Genomic DNA, 21,300 nt, shown 5'->3' on the forward strand with positions numbered 1-21,300 from the left:
TAACATGACCAAGATTTGAACCTTTATTTGAAGCCTTTTACAGAAATGAGAATTACACCAAAAATGAAAACAACGGTCTGAGGATGGTGCTGGACCAATTGACATAAAAAGAAAAGGGGACAGTTTGAAAAAAAGCTTTAAGTAAAATGTTAATATCCAGGTCATGTGACATGATTGCCCAAAACACAGGACCCTATGACATCATGACTTGGCATGTTCAAAGACCCTGCTTTAACCGATGAAATACTCAGCAGACAGGGCTATCAAGCACACATCAAAACCATATTAGCCATACCATTGGTAGACAATAAAACAAGTCCTTTACTAACATGACAGCATGCAACAATGAAGCATAGATCTTTATGATACAGGAACCCTTTGTGTTTAAAGGAAAATATTGATTTGAACATAAAAGATTAAGTGCTTTGCATCATAAAATGACATTGAGAAAAGCTCTAAATGGACTGTAACCAAATAGTAAAGGGTGTTGGTATTTTTTCTACTCTTCATTGTAGTTATGAAGTATCTTCTCAACCAGTATTTTATGGAAACATACACAATATAAGTCATCATTGAACAATCAAAAAGGCACCCTGGCCTGAACTTAAAGAAAATCACAATGGCAAGGAGTGAAATCCAATAGAATTTCATATAAACATAAAATGTCTACCAAGTCATGTCTGTCTTTGAAAACATTCATGAAGTCAAATGTGATGCACACACAACGTCATATTATTCTATGGAGACATTAGAGAGAACACAGCTACCACAACAAATCACTCTTCTCTTCTGCAAGAACATCCTGTGTGTTCATTCATTGTGATGCTCAACATTATACGGACAAAGGCTACGATGTCAGCACTGCAGAAGAGGAAGCAGACATGTTAGGATTTAGACGTGAGATTCAGCATTATGTCTAAGGACAAAAAGTGGAAAGTAGCATGTACACACAGATACAAATCCATCAATGTTATTGATTACATCATCATCTCCCTGATATCGGAGTCATTAATTACAGAGCTGCTGATTTTATCATATCAAAATAATCTCTGGCCTGTTGTGCCATTGGACATCTAGTCTATTCAGGCTGATTAAACAGTCTGAAGAGACACCTCTCTCTCTCATTATTTATTATAACCAATTAAACGTAGCCACAGAAAAGAAATAACATTTTGCCTGTCATGAACTACTCATTCCCCCAAAATAAATGATAAGCAGTCCAGTTAACTCCACAAAGTAGCTAATCCATACATACAGAGAAAGAGACCAACAAAAGAGAGAAAGAGCGAGTGTTTGAGCATTTGAGAAAGAGATTATATTTTATTAACGATGTGACACCTCCATGGGGGCATAATCATGAGATGCTTCGCAGACATGGGACCAGAATCACATGAAGCAAATCATTACTAGAACCCTCTCTGCCTCTCTCACCAGAGCCTCCCAGGACCAATCCAGAGCTTAAAAGAACCAGCAGTTCAGGGGCAAAGAATGGATTTTTCTACATCATTGTCCTGTTTTCTGCTAAGGGGGGCTTCCATGTCTCTAAGAACACACTCCAGTCTTCTACTTTCCCTCTTGTATCACAGGACATGACAGTAGTCTTCTGCCCGCTATTCCCCACCTTCTCCTCTCCATCCAGTGGCGTACCCCTGTCATCCAGATTAGTCCCAGAACTGATATTTGAACTCTGACCTAATGAACTCATGTGTCCCTTAGCAGTCCCTTAGAAGTTCAGAGCCATCTGTACATGTGGGCACAGCTTTGGCAGCCGCTTCTGAAAGACAGAAATAAAGACGGTCATTTTTACATAACATTATTCACCATTAGCTGATGGCATAACGTCAGCTGATCTCCCTGTAAATTGCATTGGTACTCTCTTTATAAAGCCACTATGCAAAACACAACCATCATTACATGAATAGAAAATCTATTTCCACATCTCTCCTCCACAAAATATAAATTATTGATTGGGGAACAATCTTCTGAGAAATTTGGCTGTTTTCCTTGATTGTTTTTGTACTGATTTGATATTGATAAAATTTTATCTCATGAATTGTATGTGCTGCCTTGTGAAAGAGACCCTGATCTCAATGGCGACTCCCTGTTTAAATAAAGGTAAAATAGAAAATTAAATAAAAACACTGGTTTCCATGGAAACCAGATTGAGGAGGGGTCACCGGGGGGAGTTGCTTATATTTGTTCTGTTTCACATGTACAAGTGTGTGGTGTGAAATTGAAATTAGTTTTTTGCATATCCCACTCCCCCGAGACACCCTTGGAGAGTTGGGTCATGGCTAGGGATCAACCATTATTGACAGCGACCCTGGAGCAATTAAATCAAATAAAATTGTATTCGTCACATGCGCCGAATACAACAGGCGTTTCACCTTACAGTGAAACGCTTACTTACAAGCCCTAACCAAAAATGCAGTTAAAAAAAAAAAGAGATAAGAATAACAAATAATTAAAGAGCAGCAGTAAATAACAATAGCGGGGCTATATACAGAGGGTACCGGTACAGAGTCAATGCCAATGTGTGGGGGCAACGGTGTCGAGGTAATATGTACATGTAGGTAGTTATTAGTGACTACAATAACAGCGAGTAGCAGCAGCGTTCCGGGGAGGGGGGGGGGGGGGGGAATGCAAATAGTCTGGGTAGCCATTTGATTAGCTGTTCATGAAACTTATGGCTTGGGGAAAGAAGCTGTTTAGGAGCCTCTTGGACCTAGACTTGGCACTCCGGTACCGCTTGCCGTGCGGTAGCAGAGAGAACAGTCTATGACTAGGGTGGCTGGAGTCTTTGACAATGTTTAGGGCCTTCCTCTGACACCACCTGGTATAGAGGTCCTGGATAACAGTAAGCTTGGCCCTGGTGATGTACTGGGCCGTACGCACTACCCTCAGTAGTGCCTTGCGGCCGGAGGCTAAGCAGTTGCCATACCAGGCAGTGGTATGGTACAGCTGTAAAACCTTTTGAGGATCTGTGGACACATGCCAAATCTTTTCAGTCTCCTGAGGGGGAATAGGTTTTGTCGTGCCCTCTTCACGGCTGTCTTGGTGTGCTTGGACCGTGGTAGTTTGTTGGTGATGTGGACGCCAAGGAACTTGAAGCTCTCAACCTGCTCCACTACAGCCCTGTCGATGAGAATGGGGGCATGCTCGGTCCTCCTTTTCCTGTAGTCCACAATGATCTCCTTTGTCTTGATCACATTGAGGGAGAGGTTGTTGTCCTTGCACCGCATGGTTAGGTCTCTGACCTTTGCCCTATAGGCTGTCTCATCGTTGTCAGTGATCAGGCCTACCACTGTTGTGTCATCGGCAAACTTAATGATGGTGTTGGAGTCGTGCAGTCATGAGTGAACAGGAAGTACAGGAGGGGGCTGAGCACACACCCCTGAGGGGCCCCCGTGTTGAGGATCAGTGTGGCGGATGTGTTGTTACCTACCCTTACCACCTGGGGGCGGCCCGTCAGGAAGTTCAGGATCCAGAGGGAGGATTGCAGAGGGAGGTGTTTAGTCCCAGGGTCCTTAGCTTAGTGATCAGATTTGAGGGCACTATGGTGTTGAACGCTGAGCTGTAGTCAATTAATAGCATTCTCTCATGAGCATTTATTTTGTCCAGGTGTGAAAGGGCAGTGTGGAACGCAATAGAGATTGCATCATCTGTGGATCTGTTGGCGCAGTATGCAAATTGGAGTGGGTCTAGGGTTTCTGGGATAATGGTGTTGTGAGCCATGACCAGCCTTTCAAAGCACTTCATGGCTACAGACATGAGTGCTACGGATCGGTAGTCATTTAGGCAGGTTACCTTAGTGTTCTTGGGCACAGGGACTATGGTGGTCTGCTTGAAACGTTCGTATTACAGACTCAGACAGGGAGAGGTTGAAAATGTCAGTAAGACACTTGCCAGTTGGTCAGCGCATGCTCAGAGTACACGTCCTGGTAATCCGTCTGGCCCTGCGGCCTTGTGAATGTTAACCTGTTTGAAGGTCTTACATCGGCTGTGGAGAGCGTGATCACACAGTTGTCGGAACAGCTAATGCTTTCATGCATGTTTCAGTGTTACTTGCCTCGAAGCGAGCATAGACGTAATTTAGCTCGTCTAGTAGGCTCGTGTCACTGGGCAGCTCTCGGCTGTCCTTCCCTTTGTAGTCTGTAAGTTTGCAAGCCCTGCCACATCCGACGAGCGTCGGTGCCGGTGTAGTAGGATTCGATCTTAGTCCTGTATTGAAACTTTGCTTGTTTGATGGTTCGTCGGAGGGCATAGCAGGATTTCTTATAAGCTTCCGGGTTAGAGTCCCGCTCTTTGAAAGCGGCAGCTCTACCCTTTAGCTCAGTGTGTATGTTGCCTGTAATCCATGGCTTCTGATTGGGGTATGTACGTACAGTCACTGTGGAGACGACGTCCTCAATGCACTTATTGATGAAGCCAGTGACTGAAGTGGTGTACTCCTCAATGCCATCGGAAGAATCCTGGAACATATTCCAGTCTATGCCAGCAATGCAGTACTGTAGTTTAGCATCTGCTTCATCTGACACCTTTTTTATAGACCGAGTCACTGCTGCTTCCTGCTTTAATTTTTGCTTGTAAGGAGGAATCAGGAGGATAGAATTATGGTCAGATTTGCCAAATGGATGGCGAGAGAGAGCTTTGTACACGTCTGTGTATGGAGTAAAGGTGGTCTAGATTCCCCCCCCCCTCTGGTTGCACATTTAACATGCTAATAGAAATGAGCTAAAACTGATTTAAGTTTCCCTGCATTAAAGTCCCCGGCCACTAGTAGCGCCGCCTCTGGATTAGCACTTTACTGTTTGCATATGGCGGTATACAACTCATTGACCGCGGTTTTAGTGCCAGCATCAGACTGTGGTGGTATGTAGACAGGTACGAAAAATACAGATGAAAACTCTCTCGGTAGATAGTGTGGTTTACAGCTTATCATGAGATACACTACCTCAGGCGAGCAACACCTTGAGACTTCCTTAGATATCGTGCACCAGCTGTTGTTCACATATATGCATAGGCCCCTGCCCCATGTCTTACCAGAGGCTGCTGTTCTGTCCTGCCGATGGAGTGTATAACCCGCCAGCTGTATGTTCTTAATGTCGTCGTTCAGCCACGACTCAGTGAAACATAAGATATTGCAGTTTTTAATGTCCCATTGATAGGATTTACGTGCTTTCAGCTCATCCCATTTATTTTCCAGCGATTGAACATTATCTAGCAGGACGGAAGGCAAGGGCAGATTAGCCTCTCGTTGCCTGATCCTCACAAGGCACCCTAATCTTATTCCACGAAATCTCAGTTTCCTTCTCCAGCGAATCCCGGGGATCTGGGTCTGATAGGGTGTCTGTAGTAGTATATCCCTCCCGCCCGACTCATTGAAGAACACTCGTCCAGTTTGAGGTGAGCAATCTCAGTTCTGATGTCCAGAAGCTCTTTTCGGTCATAAGAGACTGTAGCAGCAACATTATGTACAAAACAAGTTACGAACAATGCAAAAATATAAAACAAAATAGCATAGTTGGTTAAGAGCTGATAACACTGCAGCCCTACCCTCCTGCGCCAATTAGGGTTAAATGCCTTGCTCAAGGGCAGATCAAACGATAGTTTGAATCCCAGAGCCGACTACGTGAACAATCAAACTTTTGGTTACTGGCCCAACACTAACTGCTAGGCTACCTGCTGCCCTCGGCAAGACTACCTGCCCACCCTCATGACCCCTGACCTCTGTCCTTCCTCTCCTGAGTCTCCTCGGCGGCCGTCTTGTCAGCTCTGAAGAAGATCCGAGCGCTGCTCAAGGAGAAGTGAAGCAGTTCAAACTCCTAAAGGAGACAACAGAGAGGGGGCATTACTGATTGATTGGTTGGATTGATTATTTCAGTGTCTACACACAAAGCTGCCAAGCTCATATTCCCCTCCTCTCCTTTTGCAGTAGTAGGTAGGATACCCATTCCCCCATAATCACTGGGCCAGGATCAGATATTGTCAAACCCTCATGATGGTCAAGGCTAGGACTTGACGTTGAATAATCTAATCCTAGATCGGAGGTCAGTGGTCAGCCATGTACCTGCAGGTAGATGTCCAGTCTCTTCTGGGTGAGGTTCATTGTCTGCAGGAGCTTCTCATCCTGACTGGTGGCCTGGACATTCTGCTCCTTCACCACAGCACTCATCTCCTTCATGTACTTCTCCCTGACCGCCTGGAACCAGTGGAGGGAGTCAAACTCCAAGTACTGGTCCAGCAGCTTAAGGATGTAGGCCACACCTGGGGCAGAAGAATGGAGAGGAGAAGGAGGGGTAGGAGGGAGAGGGAGGTGTAGGAAGGAGAGGGAGCGGTAGGAGGGAGAAAGGAGATGGGGAGGAGATGGGGGGATGGGGAGGAGAGGGAGGGGTAGTAGGAGAGGGTGGAGGAGGGTATGAGGGAGGAAGGAGAAAGAGCAGAAGAGGGGAGAGGGAGGGGTAGGAAGGAGAGGGAGGGGTAGGAAGGAGATGGGGGGATGGGGAGGAGAGGGAGGGGTAGTAGGAGAGGGTGGAGGAGGGTATGAGGGAGGAAGGAGAAAGAGCAGAGGAGAAGAGGGGAGAGGGAGGGGTAGGAAGGAGAGGGAGGGGTAGGAAGGAGATGGGGGATGGGGAGGAGATGGGGGATGGGGAGGGGTAATAGGGAGAGGGTGGAGGAGGGTATGAGGGAGGAAGGAGAAAGAGCAGAGGAGAAGAGGGGAGAAGAGAAAGGGAGAGACGAGGTGAGAGTGAGATAACGATCAGTGAAAATCATCAACAACCAATGTGAAAGTTTTATCCTATCCTACTACATACAGTGATCTGTGAAAGATCATACCACACTGACTCACCCATGGCAAAGCCATCGTCTGTGAAGGCTGCCCCTCCTTTGTTCTTCTTGTTGAGTTTCTCCTTACAGCCGATGGAGTGCTCCACAAAATTCACCGTCTGAAGGAGAGCAAAGGAAAGGTTGTATAAGAGAAGGTATCTGCTGCTTCAGAACAGAAAGTTAGATGGACAGGGAGAGAGAACGAGAGATAACAGATACACATAAAAGGAGAGAAGGATACATTCCAAAGGAGAGGAGTTGACAAACTAAGAGAGAAGGATGGACAGACTGCTCACAGAGATGGGTGAATGCCTGAAAGACAGAGATGAAGTGCTCAGACATGAGTGTGTGAAAGAGATGAATAGAGAGATGAGTGAAAGGACACACCAGAGGAGGTACGATCATGTAGAAGTTTCTCAGGTGCATGTTCTTGATGCTGCGGAACTCGGGGGCGAACACTCCCACCAGCATCTTGAAGTACTCTGTCCCCTCGGCAGAGTTACTGGTCAGATCCCCCAGCACAGAGTCCAGCAGGCTGAGAGGAAGACACATTCAGAAGAGATAAGAATACTTTATTTAGCCCACAGAAAGCAATTGTTTTGGTTAAAGCTGTGTGAATTAAAATACATCATCAGGCAATACCTGGCAGCTTTCTGGGTCTCCTCTGAAAGGCCCTCCTCCTTCACCAGCTCCTCAAAGTTCACTATATCCTCCAGGTCAGGGACAAACCTGGGAAACACACAATAATACAAGTGGGTTTATGGTTCACCATTTCCTATAGAACTAGGTTACCCACAACACACTTTACAGTACTACATCTCCAAAAACTACATTACCCATAACCCTTACTTACAGCACTAAATCTCCAAGCTTGGAACAAACCTGGGAGAAACAGTGTAGAACATTCCATATCTTAAAGTGTTATAACATACTATCAATGCCCTGTGTCTGGTACCTGATGGCGCTGCTGCAACAGTGGAGTCCTCCAGAGCGGATCATGCGCACGTAGCCCATGGCATTACCAATCTGGCTAATGAGTTGTCTAAACTGGTCCAGGTAACTCTGTCCGTCTGGGGTGATGCCAAGCTTCCTGATGCCACGGTTAAACTTCTCTGCCCTCTCAAACGGGTACTAGATCAAACATAACACAGACATACAGATATGGCAATATAGTCAGAGGAAATGTCAGTCCAGGAGCAACACTCCTGTTTGTTTTTAAAACCGGAGCCTTTTGTGACTAGTTCTTCTATTCCCTATAAGCTAAAGGGAAAGACTGGTCATGAATGTATGACTTCACAACAGGTTTTTCCACACAGCTGAAGAGGTGAAGTGAGCCCCGTTACCTTCTGGTCTGACTGGTCTTTGGTCTCCCTGAAGAAGCGGATGTCTTTGATGAGTCTGGACTTTATGTGCTCGTCGTACATGAACTGACTGAAGATGTAGAACTTCTTCCTCAGGAACTGGTAGGTGAAGTTGACCGTGGTGTTCATGATGCCTGTGCCGTGGGTGCGGATGGAATTGGCGATGTGGCGGATGTTAATGGTGTTTAGGTGCTTGTTGTTGCTCGTCTTCTCAATGAAGATCTGAGGGACAGACAGACTGTCTCACCGGTCTGTCTCACCACACAGAACAGGTAGGAGAGAGAGACAGAGACAGATCTTACCTGGTTGTTGAGGTTGTAGAGATAGCGGGATACAAACACATGGATGTTCCTCATGATCTCCAACACGTCCAGTCCCTGGCCAGAGCAAAAGGACACTTAGGCCAGGATTCAATCAAATACCGCTGTGTCGACTATTCGCCATTGTTAGATTCTGGGTTAAACTTAGAACATAGTTACACTCAGCAGTATAGTATCTGACGAGTGAAAGAGACTGGTTTTTACATCAGAAGTTAATGGTTATCTGTAGGAGCCAGATGGCTTTGGAATGTGTTGGGTGGACGGGAGGAAGTCACAGGATTGCTATAGGGGATACGGCTGGAGATCTTTGGATAAGGCATCAAGGGGGTTGAGGTCAGGTCAGATCCCCTTAAGGGACAAACAATGGTTTATTACCCTATCACTTTGTCTTCCTGTCGAACCATAAAAGATGTAAGGATTGGAGAAGTGCCTAAATTGGAGTAATACACTTGAAGTGCCTAAATTGGAGTAATATACTTGTGTTGGTGGAAACATGTTTTGTCTGAATGCAGCTGTATTGACCCTCTGGGAAGAATTAAACTTGGTTAAGCTTTCATTATGTCCGTTGAGTGTTTTACTCTGAGAATTAGAACCTAACACCATTTAAAAAGTCCTTTCCGATTGAGCCGACATAGCCTAGGTAGCTTTTACCATGAATACAGTCACCGGCGAATGCGGGAACATTGCGTTTAAAACGTGCATAGCCACTCGGATTGAATCCTGGCCTCAGCAGACTTCATCAAATGACTGACACACACACACACACACACCTGTTCTAGGGTCTGGCTGGGTAGATGTGCCTCTGTCATCATGAGTCCGTAGCGCTGTGTTGCCAGGTTCCTCATCTCGCTGTAGGTGGCCCAGTCATGCAGAGCCACTGTGGTTAGGTTATAGAACGTCTTATCCAGGTAGTGAGTCACGTAAGCTGTGAGGACGACACACACACGGTGAGACATACTCTGAGACAAAGACACACAAATATGCATAGAATAGACTGAACACACATCTTGGTAAAGGACTTGCAAAAGCACGCACACACCACAGTGCTGTATCCCAGGGGCCCATCCAGTGCAGTGCGTAGCTACCTTTAATGTGTATGAAGCGGTTGAAGAAGCGGATGGGTTTGAGGTAGAAGAAGTGGGCCAAGTCCTTCATGCCCACCTTGAAGGGGTTCCTGTCGTCCAGCTTCAGGTGTGTGTGGACAGACAGACGCAGGTCCTTCTCTATCTCTTTACACAGCTTGTCCAACAGATGCTGAGAGGAGACGGGGATGAAGAGAGGGAGTTGGAGGGTGAGATTTATACAGGGAACACATATACAGGACTAGTCAAAGGTTTGGACACACCTACTCATTTAAGGGTTTTTCTTTATTTTTACTATTTTCTACATTGTAGAATAATAGTGAACACATCAAAACTATGAAATACCACATATGGAATCATGTAGTAAAAAAAAAAAAAGTGTTAAATCAAAATATAGTTTATATTTGAGATTCTTCAAAGAAGCCACCCTTTGCCTTGATGAAAGCTTTCCACCATCAAGCAACTATGATGAAACTGGCTCTCATGAGGGCCGCAACAGGAAAGGAAGACTCAGAGTTACCTCTGCTGCAGAGGATAAGTTCATTAGAGTTCACTGCACCTCAGATTGCAGCCCAAATAAATGCTTCACAGAGTTCAAGTAACAGACACATCTGAACATCAACTGTTCAGAGACTGTGAATCAGGCCTTCATGGTCGAATTTCTGCAAAGAAAGCACTACTAAACTACTATAAGAAGGAGAGACTTGCTTGGGCCAAGAAACACAAGCAATGGACATTAGACCAGTGGAAATCTGTCCTTTGGTCTGATGAGTCCAAATTTGAGATTTTTGGTTCCAAACGCTGTGTCTTTGTGAGATGCAGAGTAGGTGAATGGATGATCTCCGCATGTGTGGCTCCCACCGTGAAGCATGGAGGAGGTGTGATGGTGTGGGGGTGCTTTGCTGGTGACACTGTCTGTGATTTATTTAGAATTCAAGGCACACTTAACCAGCATGGCTACCACAGCATTCTGCAGCAATACGCCATCCCATCTGGTTTTCGCTTAGTGGGACTATCATTTGTTTTCAGCAGGATAATAACCCAAAACACACCTCCAGGCTGTGTAAGGGCTATTTGACCAAAGAGAGTGACTGAGTGCTCCACAATCACCCGACCTCAACCCAATTGAGATGGTTTGGGATGAGTTGGACCGCAGAGTGAAGGAAAAGCAGCCAACAAGTGCCCAGCATATTTGGGAACTCCTTCAATACTGTTGGAAAAGCATTCCAGGTGACTACCTCATGAAGCTGGTTGAGAGAATGCCAAGTGTGCAAAGCTGTCATCAAGGCAAAGGGTGGCTACTTTGAAGAATCTCAAATATAAACTATATTTTGATTTGTTTAACACTTTGGGTTTCTACATGATTCATGTGTTATTTCATAGTTGATATCTTCACTATTGTTCTACAATGTAGAAAATAGTAAAAAGAAAGAAAGAAACAGGAATGAGTAGGTGTGTCCAAACTTTTGACTGGTACTGTATAATTAATTAATTCATATATATACAGTGGCAAGAAAAAGTATGTGAACCCTTTGGAATTACCTGGATTTCTGCATAAATTGGCCATAAAATTTGATCTGATCTTCATCTAAGTCACAAAAATAGGCAAACACAGTGTGCTTAAACTAATAACACACAAATTATTGTATTTTTGTCTATATTGAATACATCATTTAAACATTCACAGTGCAGGTTGGAAAGACACCTAGGCTAATGACTTCTCCAAAAGGAATTGGTGTCAGTAGTCAGCTAACCTGGAGTCCAATCAATGAGACGAGATTGGAGATGTTGGCTAGAGCTGCCCTGCCCTATAAAAAACACTTGCGAAATTTGAGTTTGCTATTCACAAGAAACATTGTCTGATGTGAACCATGCCTTGAACAAAAAGAGACCTCAGAAGACCTAAGATTAAGAATTGTTGACTTGCAAAAAGCTGGAAAGGGTTACAAAAGTTTCTCTAAAAGCCTTGATGTTCATCAGTCCATGGTAAGACAAATTGTCTATAAATTGAGAAAGTTCAACACTGTTGCTACTCTCCCTAGGAGTGGCCATCCTGCAAAGATGACAGCAAGAGCACAACGCAGAATGCTCAATGAGGTAAAGACGAATGCTAGTGTCAGCTAAAGACTTACAGAAATCTCTGGAAGATGGAAACATCTCTGTTGGCGAGTCTACGATACGTAAAACACTAAACAAGAATTGTGTTCATGGGAGGACACCACAGAAGAAGCCACTGATGTACAAAAAAAGGCACAGCACACCAACATCAAAACCTCATCCCAACTGTAAAGTATGGTGGAGGGAGCATCATGGTTTGGAGCTGCTTTGCTGCCTCAGGGCCTGGACAGCTTGCTATCATTGACGGAAAAATGAATTTTTTAAGTTTATCAAGACATTTTGCAGGAGAATGTAAGGCTATCTATCTGTCGGTGAATTGAAGCAACCCGATTGAGATGCTGTGGCATGACCTCGAGAGCGGTTCACACCAGATATCCCAAGAATATTGCTGAACTGAAACAGTTTTGTAAAGAGGAATGGTCCAAAATTCCTCCTGACCGTTGTGCAGGTCTGATCCGCAACTACAGAAAACATTTGGATGAGGTTATTGCTGCCAAAGGAGGGTCAACCAGTTATTAAATCCAAGGGTTCACATACTTTTCCCACCCTACACAATGAATGTTTACACGGTGTGTTCAATAAAGACATGAAAATGTATAATTGTTTGTGTGTTATTAGTTTAAGCAGACTGAGTTTTTCTATTGTTGTGACTTAGATGAAGATAAGATCACATTTTATGACCAGTTTATGCAGAAATCCAGGTAATCCCAAAGGGTTCACATACACAGTGGCAAGAAAAAAAGTGTGTGTGTGTATATATATATATATATATATATTTTTTTTTTTAAACCTACCCTAAGCCACTCCATCTCACCTCTCCTCTCAGCTGCTTCTCCCTCCCTCTTCCCTCCTCACCTCATTAAACACCTCCATGATCTCTGTGTCGTAGCTCTCCAGTAGCTGGTCACATGACTCCATGTGTTTGGCGTGAAGCATGGTGGGCACGCTGTCCCTAAGGGCGCTGAACATGTACTGCACGAGCCAATCGTAAACAGCCACGGGTAGGAGTGACCGCAGGACCGGCGAAACATATCCAACGACCAGGATAAGGGACAGCCAAGCGGACCAATCAATGCAACAAAAGCGACAACAGGAACCAATGAGAAGCAGAACAGCGAGCTACATATTGGTAGAGAAGTGCTGGCAGTTGATAATGTTTATGGATAGTATGTTATGAAAGTGAGAGTAAGGATATCGCTTGAAGCTGAGAGAATAGAGGTGTGTTCAGTACTTACGTGTATCCGTGCAGCATCTACAGCGTGGTCATACACATCATCCAGGTAGATGGGAAATACAGCTCTGTGCCAGTACAGGAAACTACAGTCACACTGGACCTTCACCCTGATCAGAGAACAGTGATATATTAGATACTGGTACATCACATTCATATACTTACGTTTATCAAAAAATGTAGGTTTCAGGTGTTTTTCCTGGGTTTTTAGTTTGCTTAAATAGAACTGAAGACTTGTGTTAGGTCCTATAGCTAATGCCTAGGCTTTACCGGGCAGTGCGTTTCCCTCACCTCTCCTTGAGCTCACTGATCAGGTCCAGCTTCTTTAGCACCAACTGCAGCGGGAGCAGCTCCTCGTCTTTGAAGGTTTTCTGGAAGAATTTGGAGGAAGTTACCATCACAACATAACCTCACGTAAACATTTTCATGGACTCCCAGTTGGAGGATTCCTGGATTTTCTGCTTATTCCCTCCTGATTCTAGGAATATTCCAACTGGGATTTTTGGAAAACCTGGAAATTTGAAGAAAATTACCAGAATTTTGCAACCCTAGTCAGAAGAAACTTGAATAATGGTCATACCATCTGTGTTCCCACACTGAGGGCCAGGGAGACCACTAGGCGGCGCTCTTTAGTGCTGGGCCCATTGAGAGCGTTCTCTGCCATCACCAGAGATGACAGCACATCCAGACGCTGCTCGCTGTACTTCTTGTCAGAGATCACCCTTTTCTACAGAAGAGAAACATATTCAAACTGATGGGAAAAATTATAGAAATGTGTTTCTTTGTTAGATGTGAATATGAGGTGTATAAATGTTGCATTTCTGTAATCCCCTGGGTGTAAATTGAATTTCCGTACACAAAAAAGATACTTAATTGAGATGAGAGTAGTGTTTACCTTAGCGGTGCCAATGGAGTTGAGGGCCTGGGACTGCAGGTGCTGGGTTATGTGGGAGACAGAGTCGGCCACCACCATGGACCGCCTGTGGAACGTGTGCTCCACTGCCTGACCAGGGAGGAAGTGACATCACACCTCATTAAACTGTTGTGTTTGATACATTCACAATGTTTTATCTACAATTATTTATCATAACACAACAAATTAGCACACACACCTTGAGCAGCTCGACCAGTCTGCAGAGGGCTTTGACGGAGGCCTTGGTCATGGGTCTCTGCATGGACATGTACAGGTTCATGGTAGTCTTGATGATGGTGCCGATACTGTAGGCATACAGGATACCCTGCAGGGGAGACATGGAAAATAATATATGACATAAAAACATCCCCCTGGTACTGTTTGAGCAGTTTCTGAAAGGTTAGTTAATAACATCAGTCCACACCTGCACAAAGACGTTACACCTGCTACTGAGGTCCTCTGACAGCTTGTCGTTGCGCTGCTCCTTCGACGAGATGGCCTCCATTTTCATCATCCAGGACGTCACAAACACATAGTAAGACTGAACATCCCTGACAGGGAGAGAGAAATCATACATGTTAATTACCAGTTACAAGTAACTCATTCAAGGGTTTTTCTTTATTTTTCAATTTCTACATTGTAGAATAAAAGTGAAAACATCAAAACTATGAAATAACATATGGAATTATGAAGTAACCAAAAAAATAAAAAATAAAAAGGTGTTCAACAACACATTTTTTTCTTCATATTTTAGATTCTTCAAAGAAGCCACCCTTTGCCTTGATAACAGCTTTGCACACTCTTGGCATTCTCTCAACCAGCTTCATGCTGTTCCAACAGTCTTGAAGTAGTTCCCACATATGCTGAGCACTTGTTGGCTGGTTTTCCTTCACTCTGCGGTCTAACTCATCCCAATTGGGTTGAGGTCGGGTGATTGTGGAGGCCAGGTCATCTGATGCAGCACTCAATCACTCTCCTTCTTGTTCAAATAGCCCTTACACAGTCTGGAGGTGTGTGTTGGGTTATTGTCCCGTGGAAAAACAAATGATAGTCCCACTAAGCCCAAACCAGATGGGATGGCGTATCGCTGCAGAATGCTGTGGTAGCCATGCTGGTTAAGTGTGCCTTCAACTCTAAATAAATCACAGACAGTGTCACCAGCAAAGCACCCCAAGACCATCACACCTCCTCCTCCATGCTTCACGGTGGGAACCACACACGCAGAGATCATCCGTTCACCTACTCTGCGTCTCACAAAGACACAGCGTTTGGAACCAAAAATCTCAAATTTGGACTCATCAGACCAAAGGACAGATTTCCTGCAATCTCATGTCCATTGCTCATGTTTCTTGGCCCAAGCAAGTCTCTTATTATTGGTGTCCTTTAGTAGTGGTTTCTTTGCAGCAATTCGACCATGAAGCCCTGATTCACGCGGTCTCCTCTGAACAGTTGATGTTAAGATGTGTCTGTTACTTGAACTCTGTGAAGCATTTATTTGGGCTGCAATCTGAGATGCAGTTAATTGCCGATTTCTGAGGCTGGTAACTCTAATGAACTTATCCTCTGCAGCAAATCAAACTTTATTTGTCACGTGCACCGAATACAACAAGTGTACACCTTACCGTGAAATGATTACTTACAAGCCCTTAACCAACAGTGCAGTTCAAGAAAGAAGGTAACTCAAGCACAGGTAACTCTGGGTCTTCCTTTCCTGTGGCGGTCCTCGTGAGAGCCAGTTTCATCATAGCGCTTGATGGTTTTTGCGACTGCACTTGAAGAAACTTTCAAGTTCTTGAAATTTTCCGGATTGACTGACCTTCATGTCTTAAAGTAATGATGGACTGTCATTTCTCTTTGCTTATTTGAGCAGTTCTTGCCATAATATGGACTTGATATTTTACCAAATAGGGCTATCTTCTATATACCCCCACCACATTGTCACAAAACAACGGATTGGCTCAAACGCGTTAAGAAGGAAAGAAATTCCACTTTTAACAAGGCACACCAGTTAATTGAAAAGCATTCTAGGTGACGACCTCATGAAGCTGGTTGAGAGAATGCCAAGAGTGTGCAAAGTTGTCATCAAGGCAAAGGGTGGCTTCTTTGAAGAACCTCAAATGTAAAATATTTACATTTGTTTAACACTTTTTGTGGTTACTACATGATTCCATATGTGTTATTTCATAGTTTTGATGTCTTCACTATTATTCTACAATGTAGAAATTAGTCAAAATAAAGAACAACCCTGGAATGAGTAGGTGTGTTCAAACTTTTGACTGGTACTGTATATGTTAACTTACAGGACCCAGGAAACAGACTTATGACTCCCCTCATGCTCAACTGTAATCCAGGGGTTAAAGCAAAACAAATCTTGTAAATGTGATGGATTGACTGATGGACCTACTTGGTGAGAGTTTGTGCTCTCTGCTGCAGATATGCGTCTCTCTGTGCTCTAATGCTCTGAACACTCTTCTTGTCCATAAGCTTGGCTGCAGCCGGGACCTTGGCCATGAGGAAGGTGTCAGGGAACCAGATGATGTTAGACGTCAGAGTCACTGCAGGCACCTGGGGGGAGAGGAGAAGGGAGGGGGATGGAGACAGGGGAGAAGAGAAAGGCGAGAGGGGGAGAGGAGAAGGGAGAGGGGGGAGACGAGAAAGGAGAGAGTTGATCAGGCTGTTGATTGTGGCCTGTGGAACGTTGTCCCACTCCTCTTCAATGGCTGTGCGAAGTTGCTGGATATTGGCAGGAACTGGAACACTCTGTCGTACATGTCGATCCAGAGCATCCCAAACATGGTCAATGGGTAACATGGCTGGTGAGTATGCAGTCCATGGAAGAACTGGGACATTTTCAGCTTCCAGGAATTGTGTACAGATCCTTGCGACATGGGGCTGTGCATTATCATGATGAAACATGAGGCGATGGCGGCGTATGACTGGCACGACAATGGGCCTCAGGATTTCGACACGGTATATCTATGCATTCAAATGGCCCTAGATAAAATGCAATTGTGTTCGTTGTCCGTAGCTTATGCCTGCCCATACCATAACCCCACCGACTCCATGGGGCACTCTGTTCACAACGTTGACATCAGGAAACTGATCGCCCACACGACACCGTACACGCCGTCTGCCATCTGTGAAGAGCACACTTCTCCAGTGTGCCTGTGGCCATCAAAGGTGAGCATTTGCCCACTGAAGGTTACGACGCCAAACTGCAGTCAGGTCAAGACCCTGGTGAGGACGACGAGCATGCAGATGAGCTTTCCTGAGACGGTTTCTGACAGTTTGTGCAGAAATTCTTCGAATGTACAAACTCACAGTTTCATCAGCTGTCCGGGTGGCTCGTCACAGACCAACCCGCAGGTGAAGAAGCCGGATGTGGAGGTCCTGGGCTGGCGTAGTTTTACATGGTCTGCAGTTGTGAATGTAATGTAAATGTAACCGTTATTTAAGTAGGCAAGTCAGTTAACAACAAATTATTATTTACAATGACGGCCTACCAGGGAACAGTGGGTTAACTGCCTTGTTCAGGGGCAGAACGACAGATTAGTTTTTACCTTGTCAGCTCGGGGATTCGATCCAGCAACCTTTCGGTTACTGGCCCAACGCTCTAACCACTACGCTACCTGCCGCAACATTCCTGCAGTCAGCATACCAATTACACTCCCTCAAAACTTGAGACATCTGTGTCAAAATGTCAAATGTTAGATTGGCTTTTTATTGTCCTCAGCACAAGGTGCACCTGTGTAATGATCAGACTGTTTAATCAGCTTCTTGATATGCCACACCGGTCAGGTGGATGGATTATCTTGGCAAAAGAGAAATCGTCACCAACAGGGATGTAAACAAATTTGTGCAGAATAATTTGAGAGAAATAAGCTTTTTGTGCAAATGGAACATTTCTAGGATCTTTTACTTCAACTCATGAAACATGGAACCAACACTTTACATGTTGCATTTATATTTTAGTTCAGTATAGAACGAGGGGGAATCTAATAGCAACTACTATGATGGGTTGCTAATATGTCTATGTTGCGTTTACATTTTTGTTCAATGTATGTTCACACACAAATACAACTACAGAACCTGAAGTCAAACACACACCTTTTTGCAGATGTCTAGCAGGGCTTTGTAGAGCTTCTTGTCGACAGTTCTGAAGATGTGAAAGTGAAGAACGTAAAGTCCACAGACCCCAGCATACTTATCCCTCTGGTCTATCTCTGAGGGCTCGCCTAAAAAACAGACCCCAGACACACAAACGAACTAAATATACACATCAGATTTCAAGCTTCATTTTTTGTCCAGTAAACAACGCTGAAATGTGTTGGACCAAAGAGACTGACCGATCTTTGACTCCACGTTGGTGAATATGGTGCGGATGTTGAGGGCAAACTCTTCAGCGAAGGCACTGTTTTTAGAGACTGACACTCCCTCTCCTGGGTCGTCAAACCTCTGCTCCACACACGCCTGGCCAACACACACAGACAGATGGGTGAGTTCAGGAGTAGTAGTAGTACCCCCTTTTAGCAAGGTGTTTGGAAACAACATCTGAAACCTTCATGCATATTTAAAATCTATTTTTATTTGGCACTTGCTCCGAATACAACCAGTGTAGACCTTACAGTGAAACGCTTCCTTACAAGCCCTTAACCAACAATGCAGTTAAGAAAAATAGGTATTAAGTAAAAAGAGCAGTAAAATAACAGTAGCGAGGCTATATACAGGGGGTACCGGTACAAAGTCAATGTGCAGGGGGCACAGGTTAGTCGAGGTAAGATGTACATGCAGCATATTGAATGAGACCCAAGTCACCTTCACCAGGAAGTGATGTCGCTAACATGAAACCACTGAAGGGCGTACCCACCTGGAATATCATGCCGTCCAGCAGCTGCCCCTCTAGCTTCAAAAGCAGCTTCTCAAACGGCTTCAGCTTCTCCTCTGGGATGGCAAACTTCCCAGGGTTATGATGCACTGACTTCAGTAACCTAGGAAGGAAGACAGACTAAATAAATATCTCTCCTTTATCTTTCTGTATATCATCATGCATCTGTGTGTTTGTACCTCTTGTACATCTTCCAGTGGTCTTTCAGGGTGCCGTGATTCTCCATGATCTCATCCAGAGTGAGCAGAACCACCAACAGCTCCCCCAGGTGCTCATACACTGTCTGAAAATGAACTCCGGACGACTCAATGATTTTTGTGACTCCCCTGAAAGATGAATAACAGTAAAAACAAAGCTCCAGTAAATGTGTGTCTGCATGGGTGAGTGTGTATCTGCATGGGGGTGCATGTGTGTGCGTCTGCATGGGTGAGTGTGTATCTGCATGGGGGTGCATGTGTGTGCGCGTCTGCATGGGTTAGTGTGTATGTGTCTGCATGGGTGAGTGTCTGCATGGGGGTACATGTGTGCTTGTCCATGTCTAGTGGTTGGCCAGCGCACACATGAGATTTGGTTCTGGGTGCCGAGATGAGTCCATGTCTTACTTGTTGCTGTTGTAGAGTGCCGCCAGCTGATGCACAACGTTGACCACCACCTCAAAGCACCGCGACACAAAACAGGACAGCTCCTACAGCGGAGAATGAGGAGGAGAAATTGAGAGATAAAGGGAGGGACATTCCTAGAACTACAATAAATCTCCCCTGGGAAATTCCTCAGTTTTACTCACTACTGACCTGAAAGAAGGAGATGAACCGTCCCATCTGAACCTGTGACTCTCCTTCAACCACACAGCTGTCTGACACTGGAACACACACACACACACAGTTAGATTGACAAAAAATAACAATAATTCAATAAAGCTACATAAATCACAGATGATTACCTCCTTCACCATAGTACAGCAAGCCGTTGTAAAACTTGATTTCCCCCTACAGAGGGAGACAAAGGCATATACAATACAGTAAGTTGTATTCATCAAAAACTGTTGCAATGACTCGCTGCCAAGCAGACTTCCTGAAATATTTGCATGTGCAAACAACACACACAGTGTGCAATTAAAATTGAACAATACCTTTTATCAATGAAGAAACATCAAGCTTACCTCATACTTCAGCTTTTTAACCTCACTGCAGAGGGCTGCATACACTGTAATGACTTTGTTCAGAACCTGTGGAGAGCAAAGACCGAAGGAATATCAACTGCACACTTGTACATTTGACTTGCAATCTTAGACCCGTTCCCTTCTTAGTAAAATTGCAAGACTTCATTATGATCTCTTGGATCACAGCCAGCAAATTCATAGCATCGTGCTGCTAGGGATTTACAATACTTCCCTAACATAATAACATACATGAAACAAATATATTTCTGGCTTAATTAACTATTATTACAGTTTCATAATTCAAATGTCTGAGGAAAGTTTATCTTGGCTTCATTTACCTTGTTGTCAGTTTTAATCAGTTCCAACAATGAGGACTGTTCATAAGGGAGAAGCTGAAAGAGGAAGAGGATCAAAAAATAGTTTTGTTTCATGTCCCCATAGAATAATGGAGAATAATGGAGAATGGACAGTCCAATCAAAATCCATGCTCTATGATTTATCGATAGAGCTGTCTGTTCTATTCATTCTATTATGGAGATCACCATCACTGAAGGTCACTTCATTCTAAGTCAACATGATCCCAAAGTCATGACACTGACCAAAACACGAGCACTGGAAAACTGGCCCAGATTCAGTTCCAGCAGGACAATGTCTCTGGAAAGTTAACCTGAGTGAATGTCAGGATGAGAGAGGGAGAGATACCTTCAGGGCTATGGGGTCCAGGGTGAAGTCCCACACGTCTCCTATGGAGTCGTCGAGAGCGTCCTCAATGCCTTTCAGCTGAGAGGTGTACTCCTCCAGAAACTTCCCATAGTTCTTCTGCTGCACCTCCGTATGGATCTCTGGAGGGACAAACAGACAAGACATAATCTTATGATCAGCAGCACAGCAATGTAAATCCGGAAGAAAGAGCATACACGTTTGGATGCATTAGCTTTTAAGTTACAGCACTACTGTGATGGCTGTATTGTAGCCTCCTGTCAACTCAACTGCCAATCATATGAATGAATTGCTAGCTGATGCGGAGGTGAGAGTTATGTGTCTAAGTTAGCTAGCTACGTGGCTAACAGAATTGGTCGATATTACTTTTTTAATGGGTCGAACGTGCACTGTATCTTTCCTGAAAATCTAGCTTTGAGAGGCAATGGTTACCTAGATAATGAATTCAACATGACAGCCATGACGGCCTGTTGCTGGCCAGTATTGAGCACCAACAACATTAGGATTAGCAAGACGTTTGAACCAACCATCGCAAAATATAATAAATTAGCTAGCTAACTTCTGACATTTGACAGGCACTTTAACGTTAGCGTCTGGTAAGGAAACAAAAACATTGCAGCTCAGGCAAAGCGAAGCTGGGCCAGACAACTTGCTAACGTAGATCGCTAGCCACTCAAGCTAAT

General features: G+C 44.4%; 2 protein-coding genes across 2 annotated transcripts in view; one reads left to right on the forward strand and one right to left on the reverse strand.

The window, feature by feature from the left end:
* The window catches only part of washc4 (WASH complex subunit 4), a 21,523-nt gene continuing 223 nt past the window's right edge, over positions 1-21,300 (reverse strand). The window contains exons 2-30 of the mRNA XM_029751457.1: positions 20,600-20,739; positions 20,236-20,289; positions 19,898-19,963; positions 19,679-19,724; positions 19,530-19,597; positions 19,341-19,423; positions 18,918-19,064; positions 18,721-18,841; positions 18,200-18,323; positions 17,961-18,088; positions 16,258-16,418; positions 14,278-14,404; positions 14,053-14,178; positions 13,836-13,943; positions 13,521-13,667; positions 13,232-13,311; positions 12,945-13,050; positions 12,565-12,681; positions 9,595-9,763; positions 9,280-9,434; positions 8,492-8,566; positions 8,172-8,411; positions 7,784-7,959; positions 7,471-7,557; positions 7,216-7,363; positions 6,851-6,947; positions 6,071-6,267; positions 5,729-5,825; positions 1-1,774 (exon numbers count right to left, since the gene is read on the reverse strand). Of these exons, the coding sequence (XP_029607317.1) occupies positions 1,713-1,774; positions 5,729-5,825; positions 6,071-6,267; positions 6,851-6,947; positions 7,216-7,363; positions 7,471-7,557; positions 7,784-7,959; positions 8,172-8,411; positions 8,492-8,566; positions 9,280-9,434; positions 9,595-9,763; positions 12,565-12,681; positions 12,945-13,050; positions 13,232-13,311; positions 13,521-13,667; positions 13,836-13,943; positions 14,053-14,178; positions 14,278-14,404; positions 16,258-16,418; positions 17,961-18,088; positions 18,200-18,323; positions 18,721-18,841; positions 18,918-19,064; positions 19,341-19,423; positions 19,530-19,597; positions 19,679-19,724; positions 19,898-19,963; positions 20,236-20,289; positions 20,600-20,739 (3,452 nt within the window). The 3' untranslated portion in view covers positions 1-1,712. The remainder of the gene's footprint in view (positions 1,775-5,728; positions 5,826-6,070; positions 6,268-6,850; positions 6,948-7,215; positions 7,364-7,470; positions 7,558-7,783; positions 7,960-8,171; positions 8,412-8,491; positions 8,567-9,279; positions 9,435-9,594; positions 9,764-12,564; positions 12,682-12,944; positions 13,051-13,231; positions 13,312-13,520; positions 13,668-13,835; positions 13,944-14,052; positions 14,179-14,277; positions 14,405-16,257; positions 16,419-17,960; positions 18,089-18,199; positions 18,324-18,720; positions 18,842-18,917; positions 19,065-19,340; positions 19,424-19,529; positions 19,598-19,678; positions 19,725-19,897; positions 19,964-20,235; positions 20,290-20,599; positions 20,740-21,300) is intronic.
* Positions 20,762-21,300, forward strand: part of slc41a2a (solute carrier family 41 member 2a) — a 14,398-nt gene continuing 13,859 nt past the window's right edge. Inside the window, exon 1 of the mRNA XM_029751458.1 lies at positions 20,762-20,924. The gene's annotated coding sequence lies outside the window, so the exon portion shown is untranslated. The remainder of the gene's footprint in view (positions 20,925-21,300) is intronic.

This window comes from Salmo trutta, chromosome 4 (assembly GCF_901001165.1).
Source record: "Salmo trutta chromosome 4, fSalTru1.1, whole genome shotgun sequence".
In the NCBI taxonomy this organism is placed as follows: Eukaryota; Metazoa; Chordata; class Actinopteri; order Salmoniformes; family Salmonidae; genus Salmo; species Salmo trutta.